General features: G+C 58.6%; 1 protein-coding gene across 1 annotated transcript in view; it reads right to left on the bottom strand.

Annotated features, from left to right (window-relative positions):
* TEAD3 (TEA domain transcription factor 3) overlaps nt 1-12,190 on the bottom strand; it is a gene marked incomplete at its 5' end in the record, with an annotated part of 12,831 nt that extends 641 nt beyond the window's left edge. Inside the window, 9 exons of the mRNA XM_021712892.1 lie at nt 1-178; nt 350-483; nt 1,681-1,742; nt 2,565-2,614; nt 2,822-2,959; nt 3,490-3,501; nt 4,456-4,518; nt 10,138-10,202; nt 11,923-12,190. Coding sequence (XP_021568567.1) covers nt 1-178; nt 350-483; nt 1,681-1,742; nt 2,565-2,614; nt 2,822-2,959; nt 3,490-3,501; nt 4,456-4,518; nt 10,138-10,202; nt 11,923-12,190 — 970 coding nt within the window. The remainder of the gene's footprint in view (nt 179-349; nt 484-1,680; nt 1,743-2,564; nt 2,615-2,821; nt 2,960-3,489; nt 3,502-4,455; nt 4,519-10,137; nt 10,203-11,922) is intronic.
* Between the last annotated feature and the right edge of the window lie 4,684 nt (nt 12,191-16,874).

Below are 16,874 nucleotides of genomic sequence, written 5' to 3'. Positions count from 1 at the left end.
TCACCCAGAACTTGACGAGGAAGAAGGCGTTGGGCGGCCCCTTCTCGTAGAGCTCCTTCAGCCCGCCCTTCTTCTCGGGGAACTTGTCGTAGATCTGGCGCACGTCCACAGCCTCCAGGGGCGGGTCTGAGAAGGCGGGGTTTGTCTGGCCGATGTGCACAAACAGGTGTTTGCTGTACTGTGGGGGGACCCAGACAGGGTCAGGGGAGCACCTGGGAGAGGCCGCTGCACAGGCCAGTACTGCCCTGTGGCCTCCTGCACCCCCCCGGCTCGAGCCGTGGTCCGGGTCCACGCTGCCAGCTTCCCCGGGGCTGCGCGAATCCTCACCCCTCCTCTCCCCACGTGTTACCGTGTCAGGGTCTCGCTGCACCTCCATGAAGGCTGAGTACTCCAGGAGCCGCAGCCGGGAGGAGGCGATGGTGCGGTCCTGCCACACGGGCACGGAGGCAGCGGCTGGGGGCAGCGGGGCCAGGGGCTCATAGCCTGGGAGGGCGAAAGGGAGCCTCGTCTGCATGGGTGCATGCTCGTGCTTGCTGACAAAGCTGCCCGGCCTGCCCCCTTTTGGGTGGGCTGGGGTTGCCTTGGGGTCCCCATCTGGCGTCCGTGTAAAGGGCACAACCTGCACAATCGCATGTGATGGCCCTAGTGGTACACACCGAAGACAGTTTCCTTGTGTCACTAGTTTTTACTTTTGAGACAGGGTCTCACCCTGTTGCCCAGGCTGGAGTGCAGTGGCACCATCATAGCTCACTGCTGCCTCAAACTCCATGGGCTCAAGCAATCCTCCCACCTCTACTTCCCAGCTGAGACTACAGACACCACCACACCGATATATATATGTTGTTGTTGTTGTTTTTAGTTGGAGTCTCACTCTTTTGCCCAAGCTAGAGTGAATGGCACACACACTCACAGCCACCCCGGTGTCGACCTTCTGGGCTCCAATGATCCTTCTGCCTCAGCCTTCTGAATAGCCAGAACTACAGATGCGCGCTTCCACGCCCAGTTATTTTTAATTTTTATTGTAGAGACAAGGTCTTACCAAGTTGCCCAGCTGGTCTCGAACCTGTGGGCTCAGGCAATCCACTCGCCTCAGCCTCCCAAAATGCTGGGATTACAGGCTGAGCCACCAAGCCTGGCCAAGGTAATTTTTTAAGTTATTTTTTGTAGAGCTGGGGGATCTTGCTATATTTCCTGGACTGATCTCGAACTCTTGGGCTCAAGTGATCCTCCCGCCTCGGCCTCCCAAAGTGCTGGGATTACAGGCACAAGCCATCGTGCTCAGCCTTAATTCCTTGTGTTCCTATTAATGAGTGTTTAAACAGAAAACACAGAGAAGGAAAAAGGGGTAATAACAACTACCCAGAATTCCAGCATCTAGAGAGAGTAAAGCCCTGTTAAGACTCTGGTCCATTTCCTTACAAGGAGTTTTCTACCCACAGAGACATAGAAACGTGGTACTTTGGTGGTGTGTGGCGTGGCTGTGTATAGCCCATGGTTTTGTGCCAGGGTTCTGGAAACAACACTGTCTGAGGTAAAACCGTCCCAACCCCCTTTAGATGCCACCTCCGCTTCCCTCCCAACACACACACACACACACACACAGATGGGTCCCAGCTCCCCTGTGCAGGGCTAGGGGCCAAGGAACAGCGAGGTGGTGGTGGCCTCTGGTGGGAAACTTACTGCTGAGCGTGGGCGGCAGGGGCGGCTGGATGGGGTAGGCGGGCTGTGCAAAGGGCTTGATGCTGCAGGAAGGAGCACACCTGGTTAGAGGGACCCTTTCTCTCCCTCGTCCACCCAGGACCCCAGGAGGAGGCCACCCAGCCTTTCTGTGGAGGCCCAGAGACGTACTGCCAAGATGCTCTTGGCTTTTTGTGTTCCTCACGTTTGAGCTTTCATGAACTCAGCTGCAACCCACAGCCAGTGTGCACATTTTTTTATTTTTTATTTTTTTTTGAGTTGGAGTCTCACTCTGTCGCCCAGACTGGAGTTCAGTGGCCGCTCCCGGCCACTGCAGCCTCGACCTGCTGGGCTCCGGCGATCCTTCTGCCTCAGCCTTCCAAGTAGTCGGAATTACAGGCGTGCGCTACCATGCCCGGCTGATTTTTTTTTTTATTTCTTGTAGAGATGAGGTCTCGCCGTCCAGGCGGGTCTCGAACCCGCGGGCTCAGGCAATCCACTCACCTCAGCCTCCCAAAGGCGCGGGATTACAGGCTGAGCCACTGAGCCCGGCCAGTGAGCACATTTAATGCAGTGTTGCGACCCTCCTTCCCGCCCAGCCTAGAGTGTGCCGTCCCATGAAGGCTGTCTTCAACAGCATCCCTGTCTGCCGACTCGGTAGAGCACTGGCCTAGGAGATGCACACAGTAAAAAGTCAACGTGGGCAGCTGGTGGGCAAGATGCTGTGAGGGACTGCCCAGGAGGAGCAGACAGTGCCCACCCACGCGCCCCAGCCCTCTATTTCTGAATGAAAGCTTAGCTCAGCTGTGGTTGGAACCCAGACGGAGGGGGAAGCCCAGCGGGCTGCCAGGAAGAGGGCACGTGGGAAGACGAGCTGGAATACTCACTCCTGAGAGGGTCCTGGCTGCTGTCCTAGGAGGGGGGCGCTGCTCCAGAACTGCAGGGGGGACAAAGCCAGGGGACTTCAGTGGCCAGGAACCCCGCAGGAGCCCGCTTTGTCTGGCACGCCCCCACCTCAGTCCCCCGAGGAACCCTGCAGGAGCTCGCCCTGCATGCACACCCCTCCCCAGCCCCACCAGGAACCCCACGGGAGCCTGCTCTGCACACACAGCCAGCCCCAGCCCACCTCCCAGGACCCCTGTACCCGCGAGGAAGTGGAGAAGACGGCCTGGGGCAGAGGGGAGGGCGGGCTGAACTTGTTCTGCAGGACGCTGGCCGAGACGATCTGGGCGGAGGACATGGATGCCATGCTCTGGAGGGCCTTGTCCTTGGAGACCTGGTCCTGGGGGTGGCGGGCATGTGTGAGGCCTGGGAGTCCAGGTCTGGATTCCAGCTCTGCTGTGTGGTCTTGGGAAAGTGTCTACCCCTCTCTGGCCTCAGTCTCCTAAGTATGTATCACCTCTGACCACCACCCATGGCAGAAATCATTTTATTTTACCCCGCAGCTGGGCACATGCCAAGATATCTCCTGTCACTGTGTCACACTCTCCTATGCTGTTTCATCAGTGTTTCTCAAGGTGTGGTCCTTGGACCAATACCAGCGACACCCCGGGAAAGTGCTGGAAAGATGCATCTCCACGCCCTTGCCCGGAAGAGTCGGAAACCCCGAGGGTGAGGCCCAGAGCCTGCTCTAGCCAGCCCTCTGGGGGATTCTGATGTGCACCCAAGGTGGAGAACCGCCCTAGTTCATTTTTTAAAATGCTGCTTGCAAACCTATTGGGCTGAGCTCCCCGTCTGTGCGGTGCACACCCTGGATGAGGTACTCTCTGAGACCCTTCCTCCCCACCCCAGGGGCGGGGCAGTGACACTTACCAGGTTCATGGCCTGTAAGGAGAGGGAGGAGGGTTAGAAAAGATGTGCCCGTGGGCCACGGGTGGGGGCGTGGCTTTCACCTACCCCCACCCAGCGCCCACCCAGCTTTTAGCCTCTGAGGAGCCCAAGGAAGCCTAGAGGTAGCTGTGGACCCGTCCTGTCCCAAGGGGAGTGCTTGCCAGCTGGGGACCAAGTCCTGGGAAGGGTAGGACGGAGGAGGAGCAGGTGGGCACACTGGGTCTATTCATGTCTTCAGGAGCTGAGGCATCAGGGGCTGGGACAACTGTGAGAAGTGCACCTGCCAGCACGGGGCCCTGACTCTCAGAGCCTCCTCGGCAGAGCAGCCAGGGCTGCAAGGGACTGCCAAGCCTAGCTCTACAGCCCTGCTGGCTGACGCCCTCCCCGCCAAAGCACCTCCTCCCTGTCCACCTGAAGTCCCCATGCAGTGAGTAAGCAGCAGTCAGGAGGAAGGAGAAAAAGAAAAGAAAAATGAAGAAGAGGAGAGGCGGTCCCCAGTCTGCCTCTCCCCCGCTGTAGGGCTGGCTATCCGCTTGGGCCCGTTCAGTCTCCAGGGACTGTGGCCTGACGCAGCCCCTGGGCGTCCTGCTGCTGTCTCTGTGGCTAAGACCTCCACACAACATCTGAGCCCCGTCCCTGCCCCAGGCAGGAGGGTGCGGGTGTGGCCAGGCCACGTGGCAGGGGGCCCCATACCTTCAGCTTGGACTGAACCTCCCGAGATTTCCGCCTGGCTAGAACCTGCAAGTGGCTAGAGACCTGGAGAGAGAGAGAGAGAGAGAAAGAGCAGAAAGAGCCGAAAGAGCAGGAGGAGGCAAGAACAGAGCCAGCCAGAAAAGAGGCGCAGTGGGCCGAGAGCCAGCAGAGGCCTGGACCGTGCAGAGAGCCGTGGAGGCGCCGTGGGCCAGGGGCCCCGGAGGGGCAGGAGGCCCAGGCAGGCGCCCAACGTACCTTGATGCCAACCTGGTACTCCCGCACCTTCTTCCGAGCTAGAACCTGTATGTGGCTGGACACCTAGGGGCCGCCCCGCGCCCCGCCAGAGAGGAAAACACAGACAGTGAGGAGGCACAGCCGTGGGGTGGCCATGGCCAAGGAGTATCCCAGCCCACCTCTCTGGGGGACCTAGAGTAAATGGAGGGATCTCGGGGACCCCTGTGGGCAGAAATCTCTTGATATTGCTGATTCTGCCCTCTTCTTGGCCTTCTCTTGACAAAAACCTACGGTGGCTTCCAGGGCCATCACGTACAGTTGTGTAGGTTATTCATTGCCAAGATATCTGACCCAGAGGGCACTAGCGAGGGCTGTGATACAGCCAAGTTCTGCCGGCCAAGCTATGTGTCTTGGTACAAGGCTGCACCTAACCCAGAGGAAGGGTGTCTTCCCATACCCCACCAAAAAAAGGAAAAAAAAAGCCTTTTTCTCACTGGCGTCCTCAGAGGAGATACCTTTTTCTAGTTGGCACCATAGAGGCTAGCAATGGCCACAAAGCGTCAAGGGGCCATTAGATTATACATCAAGGGCACGTCCTCTACCAAAGCTCTCCCCCTGGCCCACTGCCTCGGTCCTGTCAACCCTGCAACCCAGCCCAGAAAGCCAGGCCTGGGCTGGGCACAGCGGCTCACGCCTATAATCCCAGCACTTTGGGAGGCTGAGGTGAGAGGATTGCCTGAGCCCATGGGTTTGAGACCAGCCTGGGTAACTTGGTGAGACCTCATCTCTACAATAAATAACAAACTAGCCGGGCATAGTGGTGCCTGTAGTTCCAGCTGCTTGGAAGGCTGAGGTGGAAGGATCACCTGAGCTTAGCAGGTTGAGGCTGCGGTGGCTGTGAGCGTGCTGCTGCACTCCGGCCTGGGCGACAGAGTGAGACTCTGACTCAAAAAAAAAGAAAACCCGGTTCGGTTCTCCTGCTGTGTTCGTGTAGCTTCTTCCCCCAGCATGTCTCCCTTCTCCTTGGACTGATGTATGCCAGTGTATACATGTACACAGTAGATACTCTTAATTGCATTTCTTCCCAAAAACCTCCTCCCTGAAGCCTCCGCTGGCAAATCTGAGCTGACCGCTGTGGGGATGTGTATACCCTGGGTAATGCACCTAACTCACTCAACAGACCCCTGACGTTGTCAAGGACCTAACCCTGAGCCAGAGAGAACCCACATGCCACTGTCTCCCCAGGCAGCCCCAGGAGACACCCAGTTCTCAGGCCCTCCAGGCTGTTTCACACTCACGGTGTCCACAATGGCTGTTGCTTTTCTTTGCAAGTCGTTTTAATCCCACAGAGAAACAGCTTATTTTTCTTTTCTTCTTTTTTGTTTTTTTTTAGGTTCAAGTCTCACTCTGTCGCCCAGGCTGGAGTGCAGCGGCACGCTCATGGCCACCGCAGCCTTGACCAGCTGGGCTCAGGCGATCCTTCCGTCTCAGCCTTCCAATTAGCTGGAACTACAGGTGCATGCCACCATGCCTCGCTAATTTTTTGATTTATTATAGAGACAAGGTCTCACCATGTTGCCCAGGCTGAACCCCTGGGCTCAGGCAATCCTCTTGCCTCCCTCCCAAAGTGCTGGGATTACAGGCCTCAGTCACTGCTGGCTCTTTCTTCTTCTTCTTCTTCTTTTGTGTCAGGATCTTGCTCTGTTGCCCAGGCTGGAGTGCAGTGGCACAATCACAGTTCACTGCAGCTCCGATCTTTTGGGTTCAAGGGATTCTCCTACCTCAGACTCCCTAAATGCTAGGATTACAGGTATGAGCCACTGTGCTCGCCCCTTTTTCTTTTCTCTTTTTATTCTGAGTTGGAGTCTTGCTCTGCCATCCAGGCTGGAGTGCAGTGGCACAGTCACAGCTCACAGCAGCCTTGACCTTCAGGGCACGGGTGATCCTTCCACCTCAGCCTTCCAAGTAGCTGGAACTACAGGCGCACGCCACCACACTTGGCTAATTGTTTGATATTGTTGTGGAGACGAGGTCTTGCTATGTTGCCCAGGCTGGTCTCGAACTCCTGGACTCAAGCAATCCTCCCTCCTCAGCCTCCCAAAGTGCTGGAATTACAGCACTTTTCTTTTTCTTTTTAATGACAGCCTGAAAGTGACTCTGTGTGGATGCTGGGAAGTCCCACACTTGGTTAGGACCCGGGTGAGTGCTGCTCACGCTGCTCCACCACACCCAGGAATCAGATTTTCGTCCAGCAGAATGACTGATCACTCTATGCAGTGACAATAACTAGCGTTTACTGAGTACGGACGCTATCGTGCTCAGCACTTTCAACGCACCAACTCATTTCATCTTTGCAGCAACATTGTAAAACAGGTACTAATATCCCCGACTTACAGATGACAAAACCAAACACAGAGAGGTCAAGCTACTTATCCGAGATCACACAGTTGGATGGGACCAAATGCAGTGGTCTGACTCCAGAGCCTGTCTGCTTCACCACCAAGCTCTGCTACCAGGACCTCAGCACAGAAGATGCCCCCAAACGCTCGGCTCTGTGACAGCTAAACGCCCCCATAACTAAGCCAATTCAGTATCCAGCTGCTTTGTCAACACAGAGACATCGTACCTGCCTTCGGTGTTGCTGCGTGTATCTGTAAACAATGAAAACTGCATTTTTTTGCCCAAAGTAAAATTTGTAAAAGTTAGAAAAAGACCAAAAAACCCGTGACAGCGGGTTGCTCTTTGCAATACCCAAAGACATGCCTGTCCTCACAACCACAGGACGGGCTCCTTTTATGGGGATATTAGCTCTTCAGGCTCAGAGTAGTGAGGAAGTCAGGTAAGCAGGAGTCCCACCCTCACCCCCACGATGAAGTCCAGTGTTTTTAAACGTCTGAGCTTGTCACAGCCGGTCTGTAAAAGCTCGTTGTCCCAGCAGCCTTCTCAGGATGCGGCACGGGGATAGCACGCTGGTGGGCCCAGAATGAAGAGGCTGGAATGGGCTCTTCACCCTGCTCTGATAAACAAGTTCTGTCCTGGAAGAAGCAAGACTTGCTGAGAGCTCCCCTCTGAGTCCAGAACAGCTTTCTGTTTATTTCTTCATTTTTATTATTATTATTTTTTGGAGTTGGAGTCTCACTCTGTCACCCAGGCTGGAGTGCAGTGGCACGCCCATGGCCACTGCAGCCTCGGCCTAGTGGGCTCTGGCGATCCTTCCACCCGCCTTCCAAGTACCTGGGATTACAGGCGCGAGCCACCACGCCCAGCGAATTTTTTGATTTATGGTAGAGACGAGGTCTCACCAAGCTGGCGGGCTCAAAACCCTAGGCTCAGGCAATCCTCTTGCCTCCACCTCCCAACGTGCTGGGATTACAGGTGTGAGCCACTGCGACTGTGCCTGGCAGCTTCCTGCTTATCACGATGACAGTAACAATCACACTAGCAACAGCAGATTTGTAGACAGCGCTTGCTCTGTCCTAAGTGTCTTCACATATTAACGAATTCAATGGAGCCAGCGTGGTGATGCATACTTGTAAACTTGGGAGGCTGAGGCGGGAGGATTGCTTGAGGCCAGGAGTTTGAGGCCTGGGCAATGTAACCAGACCTTGGCTTATTTAAAAGAGGGGGGAAATTTTGGCTGAGGAACCACAAATGGGAGGTGAACTCTCCCCTGCCCACCTCTAGCCCCTGCAGTAGAGGTCGCATTTGAACCCAGGGGTCTGATCTCTGAGTCTGCGTTCTTTTTTGTTAGTCTGCTTTTGCTTCTTCTTTTTATTCTCGAGTCTGTGTTCTTAACTATCAGGCACTGTTCCTCCCATAGCCCCAGGCTGGTGCCCAGAACATAGTAGCAGCTCAATAATTTGCTAAATGACGAAACGCCGTACTACATGAGTTGAGCCAGGGAGATGGTTAATAAGTGCTTGAACAAACGCGGGATTGTTTCCACTCCCACATGGGGTGCGGAGACTAGAACCTTCCTTCAAGACGGAGGTGGGACAGGCCAGGCTTGTCATCCGCACCCACAGGGATCTTTGTGCTCCAAGTCCTTCCTGGACAGGGAGTCTAGGGGGCAGGGGGTCAGAGCTGGCCTCCCATCCTTCAGGTCCCTGCTTCCAGCCCAGGCTCTCTCCCAGGCACCCAGAGGCCACTTCCCCTCAGGTTTCTGTCACCATGGTGCCACCTTCCACTTTGCTCCATCTTTATCACCACTCCCCTCGGCCCAGGGTCTAACACTGTTGAGCAAGGCTTCTGTCCACGTCTCCACAGCTAGCTTCCCTGCCCCCACTGGCCCTCTCTAATCCACTGTCCCAGCTGTTCCAGGCCCACCACACGACTGGCCAGCTGCCACCCACCCTGTCCTGCTGCATACCCTCCCGTGGCACCGGTTGTCCCAGGGGATCCTGTCCCCCCTCACCTCTCACAGTGCTCCCCACCCTCCTCCACCACACTGTTCTTCCTGCCCCCGGGGGGGGTGGAATCCTGGATCCGCTGACCTCCAGGAAGTCACCTAACTTCCTCATGCCTCAGCCTCCTCCTGGTAAAGGAAGATAGTGACTGTACCCACCTTATGAGGTTGTTGATCTGACTATATACACAGACACCAAGTGAGTACACATGGGGTTACAGTAATTATTACTTATATATCCAACTTCCTCAGCCTGGAGGGAAGGGTCCTCTCCCTCTTCTTTTCCCACCGAGTTGGCATGAGTTGGCATCTCAAGACAGTGCCCAGGCTGCAGTACAGTGGCACGCTTGCAGTCACCCCTGGGCTGCAGTCGACCTGCTGGGCTCTGGCGATCCTTCTGTCTCAGCCTTCCAAGTAGCCAGAACTACAGGCGTGTGCTACTACACCCAGCTAATTTTTTAATTTACTGTAGAGACAAGGGCTTGCCTAGTTGCCCGGACTGGTCTCGAACCCGCGGGCTCAGGCAATCCACTTGCCTTGGCCTCCCAAAGTGCTGGGATTACAGGCTGAGCCACAGAGCCCAGCCTCATTCCTTCTTTTTTTCTGAGTTGGGATCTCCCTCTGTTGCCCAGGGTGGAGAGCAATGGCATGATGATGGCTCACCACAATCTCAAACTCGTGGGCACAAGTGATCCTCCCACCTCCGCCTCCTGAGTAGCTGGAACTACAGGTACGTACCACCACACCTGGCTAACTTATTTATTTATTTATTTGTAGTGACGAGGTCTTGGTGTTGCCCAGGCTGGTCTCGAACTCCTGGGCTCAAGCAATCCTCCTGCCTCAGTCTCCCAAAGTACTGGGATCACAAGGTGAGCCACTGCACCTGGCCCCATTCCTTCTCAATGTCACCTCTTCCAGGAGTCTTCCTAGTGCTCCCCCCTCCACCCACAGCCTGGTGTAGGTTAGACACACTGTCTGGCAGTGCCCTACACACACTCCTCCCCAGACATGCCACCCTGCTCCGTACTTATCTGTCTGACTGCTGGGATCCCTGGCTGGTAGTGGGCTATTCAGGGTAGGGACCAGACTGTCCCGTGGGCTTCTCTGTGGTCCTTGAACCAAGGCCTTGGGCGGGTTGATGGGTCAGAGAGGCCCGTCTCGCCAAGAGAGGTGGGAAGAATGGGCGGAGCTGCTGGGGGCTGGGGCAAGGAGGGCAGCTCCCAGAAGGTGGGCAGGGTGCGAGGGGCTGGGTGGACACAGGGATGGGCAGCGGCGCCCAACATGCATCGTCTCTTTACCTGTTTCCTCGTCCGGGTCTTCCCCGTCCTCAACTTAATGTAGCGAGCGATCAACTCATTTCGACCTAGATTGGGGGGGAGAGAAACAACGAGGAGTGGGCAAAGGCTGGAGTTGGGGGCTGGCAACCCCCAGGAAGGCACCCGGGCCCCTCCCCTGAGGCTGCTGTTTCCCCTACTGTCTTTGCTCCACACCCCCAGGCAGCATAAGCAGGGCCAACAAACACGTGGGGGGGGACGACACTCCCCTCACTGCCTCCAGGACCTGGGGCACTCATCAGGGCAGGTGAGAGGGGCCGCGGGTAGGAGGAAGGAAGAGCCCTGTCAGGCTCCCCTGCAGACAGACAGGGCAGGTGTGGCCAGTCCACAACAGGACAGCGGGTGGGGGGCCTGTGCTGGCATGGCCCCGGTCACTCCAGCCCTCCATAGGGCTCCTGCCAGTGACACCAGCTCCAGGCTCTGAGTGTGTGTGTGTTTGTGGGGGTATGAATGAGCCCTGCCCCAGGGGGACGTCCTGCCCTAGCTCTGTCCTTCCACAGGGATACCCTGGACAAGTCCCTTCCCTCTCTAGGGAAGGGCAGGAAGGACTGATAGCCTCTAATGTACCTCCTACACTGACAGCCTGTGTCAAGATGTGTCACTGAGCACGTCACCGTGTCCCTGTGCCTGTCATCCCCATGTCACTGGGTACCAGTACCTCTCCCGCCCTGTGAGACTCCCTGGGGGTGGGGGCTCTGCTCAGCGTCCAGGCCTCAGCCCTACGAGGGGCACTTGGACCCCAAGGCTGGACGTACACCAGCACCCTCAGGGGGTGCGGCTCTACCCCCCAGATCCAGGCCCTCTGTCCCCCAACCCCATGGCCTCCCCAGAACAGCCAAATTCTCCAAATTCCTCTGTGATGACAGAACCAGCCCCACGGCTCCTCCTCCCTGTGGCCCCTTTCCCCACTCCCTCCACCCTGTCTAAAAATACCCTGTGGGGCTGCCCCGGCCACCTGAGAGGCAGAAGGGGGACAGCTGGCCCTCTCCTAGGAGGGGCGCCCTGGGACAGCCTCCTGTGGCCAAAGTGGGGTTCTGGGGCTCGGGGGGGTGGCAAAGGCGGTGGGGTCTGGGGACCGGGCAGCCCCTGCCACACAGCCCTGGTCCTGGATGCTGGAAGGAAGGGTGGTGGCCTACAGCACTGAGCCACAGGCTGCTGCAGAGACTGGGGAGCGGCCAAGGACCCAGGCCCAGGGGGTCAAATGATCCCAAACATGAATCTCTGGGAGAGCCCTCTCAGGGCCAGACAAGAGGGGAGTCCCGCTCCCTTCTGAGGTGGCCAAGATGGCAAAGAGAGAGGCAGGAAAACAGCACAGACGGGGGAGGGGTCTGAGGAACGGACACATCCCCAGGGCCCTCCAGCGGCTGCCCCACACGGGCCTTTGTCAGTGTCACCCCCTTCACCCGCAGGAACTGTGATGGGACGCCACGAGGCGAGGGGACCCTCTCTCGGACCTTGCCTGGGGCAGACTAGACTGACCCAGTTTCCTGGGCTCACTGAGTCACCCGAAACCTCCAGGCCAGCTGGGGGGGAGGAGAGGCAGGGCGGGCGGGGGCGCAGAGGTGTGGGCTGCGCTCTGGGGGGGGAGCCTGGCTTGTTTATGAGGAGGATCCAGACACACAGGCCTGCACGCCCAGACTCGCCGGGGCGGGCGGGCAGGCGGGCGGGCGGCTGGCTCGGACTTCCCGAACCGGTCGGGTGAGGGGCAGAGGGCAGGGGGCGGGCGGCCCAGCGCATGCACGCACGCACCGTACATCTTGCCCTCGTCTGACAGGATGATCTTGCGCCGGCCGCAGGGCGGGTAGATGGCCAGCGCCTCCTGGAAGCTCTGCTCGATGTCGGGGCTCCACACGCCCTCCGCATCATTGTCCAGCCCTTTGTCCAGGCCCTCGGGCCCATCCTCCCGGGCCTCCCCGGGACTGCTGCTGGCGTTCCAGCTGTTGGACGCTATGGTGCTGGTTGCTCTGGGCTCCGGGCCTGAGCCCACGGGGCAGCTGGAGCCTGGGGGCCAGACGCAGAGGGGTTAGGGCCGCGGTCCTCCCCACCACAGCATCTCCCCCCACAGCTCCCACCCCACTCCTGGGGCAGTGCTCCTGGGGGGGGGAGGTAACCAGGGGTGACGCTTATTTGGAGCTGGGTGGCCTCTGACGAGCTAGCTAGTTCACCTCTTGGAGCCTTGGTCCTGTAAAATAAGGAAAGCGTCTCCTTGAGGTTGTGAGGACCAAAACTTAAATGAGATCAGGACAAAGTACCAGCCACGAGGCCGGACTCATAACACTCGAGAAAACGGGAGATCAGGCCAGGTGCGGTGGCTCACACCTGTCATGCCAGTACCTTGGGAGGCCAAGGCAGAAGGATCGCTTGAGGCCAGGAGTTCAAGACCAACATAGCAAGAACCCCCATCTCTTAAAAAAAGGTAGTAATCAATAACAACAACAATAATACTTTACACCAACACAGCAATTTTGTAGGGAAAAGGCATTTTCTTTTTTTTTTAGTTGGAGTCTCACTCTGTTGCCCAGACTGGAGTGCAGTGGCCGCTCCCAGCCAACGCAGTCTCGACCTGCTGGGCGCCGGCGATCCTTCCGCCTCAGCCTTCCAAGTAGCCAGAATTACAGGCGCACGCTACCACGCCCGGCTGATTTTTTGATTTATTGTAGAGATGAGGTCTTGCTGCCCAGGTGGGTCTCGAACCCGCGGGCTCAAGGCAATCCACTCACCTCAGCCTCCCAAAGGCGCGGGATGACAGGCTGAGCCACCGAGCCCGCTGGAAAAGGCAGTTTCACATCCACTCAATCCTCACCAACGAAAGCTGGGAAGGCAAAGGAGCGATGATGCCCTTTACTCAGAGAGGAAGACCGAGGCTCCCAAGCTCATGCATCTGCTAAAGGCATCATGATGCGCAAAAGGGCGAACCCAGGGGCAGGGCTAGGCTACTGAGGCTCTCAGGGGGGCTCTTCACTCTTGCCCTGGCCACCCCACCACCCTGGCGTCCAGATCCTCCACCAGGGAACCCCCCCATCCGCGTCCAGCATCGACGCAGCCCTACTGAGGACCCCTTGTGGGATGAGGAGGTCCCTGGCCCAGGAAGGGCATGGCTTCACCTCCCCCAGGTAGGTAACAGCCAAGGAACCTCCACAAGAGGCAGGATCTGCCTAGAATTACAGAGCGGAGGCGCCGGCAGGGGAGACGGGAGAGGGTGCCTGGTCAGCCGTCCCGGCTCAGCCCCAGCCACCCCTGCCTCCTACTTCCTGTTCCCGCACCTCCCTGGCCCACAGCAGCCCGTAACCCAGCCATGTACCCGCCCCTGCCCTGGCCCACATGGGAGAGGGGCCAGGGTTCTGTAAACTGTGGGTCATATTTAGACCACAGCCCACCAAGGCCCCCTCCACTCACAGCCCCAAGGCTCACCCCGAAACCCCTTCACCCTCAGAACCCGCGTGCCCAATGACTCCAGGTCCTGGGAGGCTTACAGTCCGTGGTGGCTCGATCCTGGGACTTAACTCTGGGCAGCAGAGAAAGTGGGGGGCAGGGGAGTGGGTGGGGGGGACCCCGTCAGAAGCCAGGGAGTGGAATAGGAACTCCAGGTTCAGCCACATGGGTGGGGGTGGGCTTCTCCCTGGGGAGGCATCTGTCTGCTTAATGGAAGCCTGAGAGGGTCACTAGTAGAATGGGGTGGGAAGGGCCTGGGGGCCTTGAGTGTCAGAAAGACAGCAAGTGTCTGCCATACACCAGGCCCTGTTCAGGGATTTTACATATCTTCACTCACCTAACCCTCAAAATAACCCTATGGGGCAGACACTACTCTTATTTCTATTTTATTGATGAGGAATCCAAGAAACAGAGAGGTTAAGCAACCTGCCCAAGGGCACACAGCAAGTAAGTGCTAGAGCTGGGTTCTGAACCCAGGGAGTCTGGCTTCAGTTTCCTAACCCGTAGGAAAAGGGGAGGGGCTGATCCTGAAAGGAGGCCCAGCTGCCATGGCAACTGCCCCAAGTCTGCCCAGACCAGGGGGTCCCCTCAGCCCAAGCATGGGCAGTAACCTCAAGAACCCCCACACTGCTCTACAGCCCTTTCTGTGAAGCCTCCGAGACCACTAGGAATCTCTCTCCCTCAATCAGTGCCAGGGAGAGAGAGGAAGCTGCCCAACTGACCAGAGAGGCCTGACTCCCTATCCCCAAGCTGTCCTCCACCCCAGGAAACCGCATCTGGGTCTTGGAGTGGACGTATGAAGGGATGGAGGGGACACGGGAGGGGACCCAGGGACCCTCATGTCAAAGCCGTCGGGAGGCGGGTCTCCCCCAGGCACCCATCTGAGGCTGCCATGGGGCTCAAAGGGAATGGAGAAACTGGGCTACAATGAGCGAAGACCCTCCCCACAGATCCGCCACCCATTCCCCCAGATCCTGGCGAGGCCTCCCTCGGAGCAGCAGGGGCCCAGGCAGGCTTTTAAAGCAACTCTCCTGCCTCCCCCAAGTCTCTGCCTGCCTCCCCTCATCCAGGCTGTGCCCCCCCTTCTTGGGGTGATGTCAGCCCCGCCCCGCCCCCCGCGGGAGCACTGTGGCCAAATATGGCGAACACAGCAGCAGGCCTGGGAGCTGGGACAGACTGGGGGGGCGGGGCGGGCGGCCCCTGGCTGGGACTGTTGGCAGCTGGCGAGGGGGAGGGGAGCTGAGGGGGCGGCCCAAAGGACGCGTCAAGGAGAAAAGAGGACCACAGGCCAGGCTCACTTTCTAGGAAGGCTCCCCGGGGCAGAGGTGCCAACACGGGGCCCGCAGGTGGCACCTGGTACGTAACCATGCACAGAAGCACACGTGTGCAAGCATGCTGTGGGAGAGTATGTGCGCCCCGAGCCCAGGTACACACACGCACAACTGCAGGCAGGCACTGCCCAGGCCAGGAGCTGGACGCGGGTCTCAGGAGGCAGTAGGAGGCGTGACACTGGCTGCTCTGTCCTCCCAGAGTGAGTGCTCTGAGGACAGACCAGCGTGCGCCCATCCCCTCTCCCTAGACCCCACAGACCACTGGGACCCCATGGGGGTAAGAAAGGAGGCCACGGACAACTCCCTGGATAGAGGCAGGCTAGCTGGGCAAAGGTGGGGCTCAGGCTTGGTGGAGGCGTGAGAAACTAGAGCGGGGCTGGGGGGGCGAGAGGAGAGGCGCCAGGGAAGGCAGCTACAGGGCTGCTCGATGGGGCTCACCTGGGTGTCTAGAATCCTGCCTTGCCCCCAAGAGGGGGAGGGGAGGGAGAAGACCTAAGAGGGGGCACGGGGTGGAGCCTGAGACAGACAGGAGGAGGGAGAGAGAGAGAGAGAGAGAGAGAGAGAGAGAGAGAGCGCGCTCGCGCGGCGGAGGGGGGAGAGAGGCTGGGGCTGGGGCAAAGCAGGGGTAGGAGATGGACCCAGAGGCGAGAAAACAGACAAGACAGACAGGAGGGCTCAGAGAGTGGGAGACAAAAGAGACCAACCCAGCCGGAGTCAGTCAGAGACCTAGAGCCTGCCCGGGAGAGACCCAGCGAGAGACAGAGCAGACCAGGAGTGCTGGAGAGAGTCAGACCCCTGGACAGACAGACAGAGCTGGCAGGGTGAGGAGGAGGGAAGCAGAAAGACCGCAATCAACAAAGACCCAGAAAGACAGAGACAGAGATCCAGAGAGATGGAGACACACAGCAGAGAGAGTGGAGGGGGTAGGAAGGGGAAAGACCAAGAGCTTCAGATAGCCAGGGAGGCGGCCAGGGAGGACCAGGAGAGAGAGGGCCAAAGAGAGACCCAGAAGCCGAGGCAGACTAGCGGGAGGGAGTGACAATGAGGGCTGGTCACATAGGGCCACGTCCAGGACATCCCCACTCCTGTCCCAGGGCTCCGACCCTCCACCTCCTCACAGGACACCTCCCATCTGCCTATGAGGAGGGGCCCTGGTATGATACGTTCTGCGAACCCACCAGCAGACTGCAGACCCCCTGCTGGACTCAGCCCACCTTCACCCTCAGCCTGACGGGCCACACCTACTTCCCCTCTCCCGGGTCCCTCAGCCTGCGGGCTTCAAAGGCCTCCGGCTGGAGGCAGGGATGGGGGCTAGGAGGCTAGGTGAGCAGGCTCTGAGGCCCTGGGGGAGATAAGGGGCACCCTACCGTCCACTCCCCACCCTGGGGCCAGTCCTGCCGGAAGAACTGGCTGGACAGCTCCAGGGATCCAGCCACAGCTGGGGCCACTGCAGAGGCCCTGGTTCCCACCCCCACAGGCCTGCAGCCTCCAGACCACCCAGCTGAGGGGCCTGAAGCGTGGGCTCCCCCAGAGCGTGGGGGACACAGCATGGGCTCCCCCAGAGCTGCTGCCCTGGCAGGAGGGCACAGACAAAGCAAGCAGGGGCAGGCAGACATCACCCCCTTGCCCCTCTCCCTGCACCAGCTCCACTGGGAGAGCAAACTGGCAACCTTCCTGGGTGTGGCAGCCAGCTGCTGTAGGTCCCCAGCCCTGTAGGGACCCCAGCCCCCAAGGCACTCTCTGGGAGTGATACCTCACTGGGGTAGGAAGCTCAGTGGAATCGGCAGTTTCCTCCCGATTCCCTGCCCTCAAAACCCAGGCTGGGCTCACCAGCCATGGGGTTGAGGCCAGGGAGGGTGGCTGAGGAGGGCTAAGGAAGACTCAAGCCCCCCTGCCTCCTCCGCCTCCCCACCCACCCCACAGCAGGCCAGCTGTTCC

The sequence above is a fragment of the Carlito syrichta genome, unplaced genomic scaffold, assembly GCF_000164805.1.
Source record: "Carlito syrichta isolate Samal-C Ts95f unplaced genomic scaffold, Tarsius_syrichta-2.0.1 Scaffold303696, whole genome shotgun sequence".
In the NCBI taxonomy this organism is placed as follows: Eukaryota; Metazoa; Chordata; class Mammalia; order Primates; family Tarsiidae; genus Carlito; species Carlito syrichta.
This window is presented reverse-complemented; position numbering and strand designations above follow the sequence as displayed.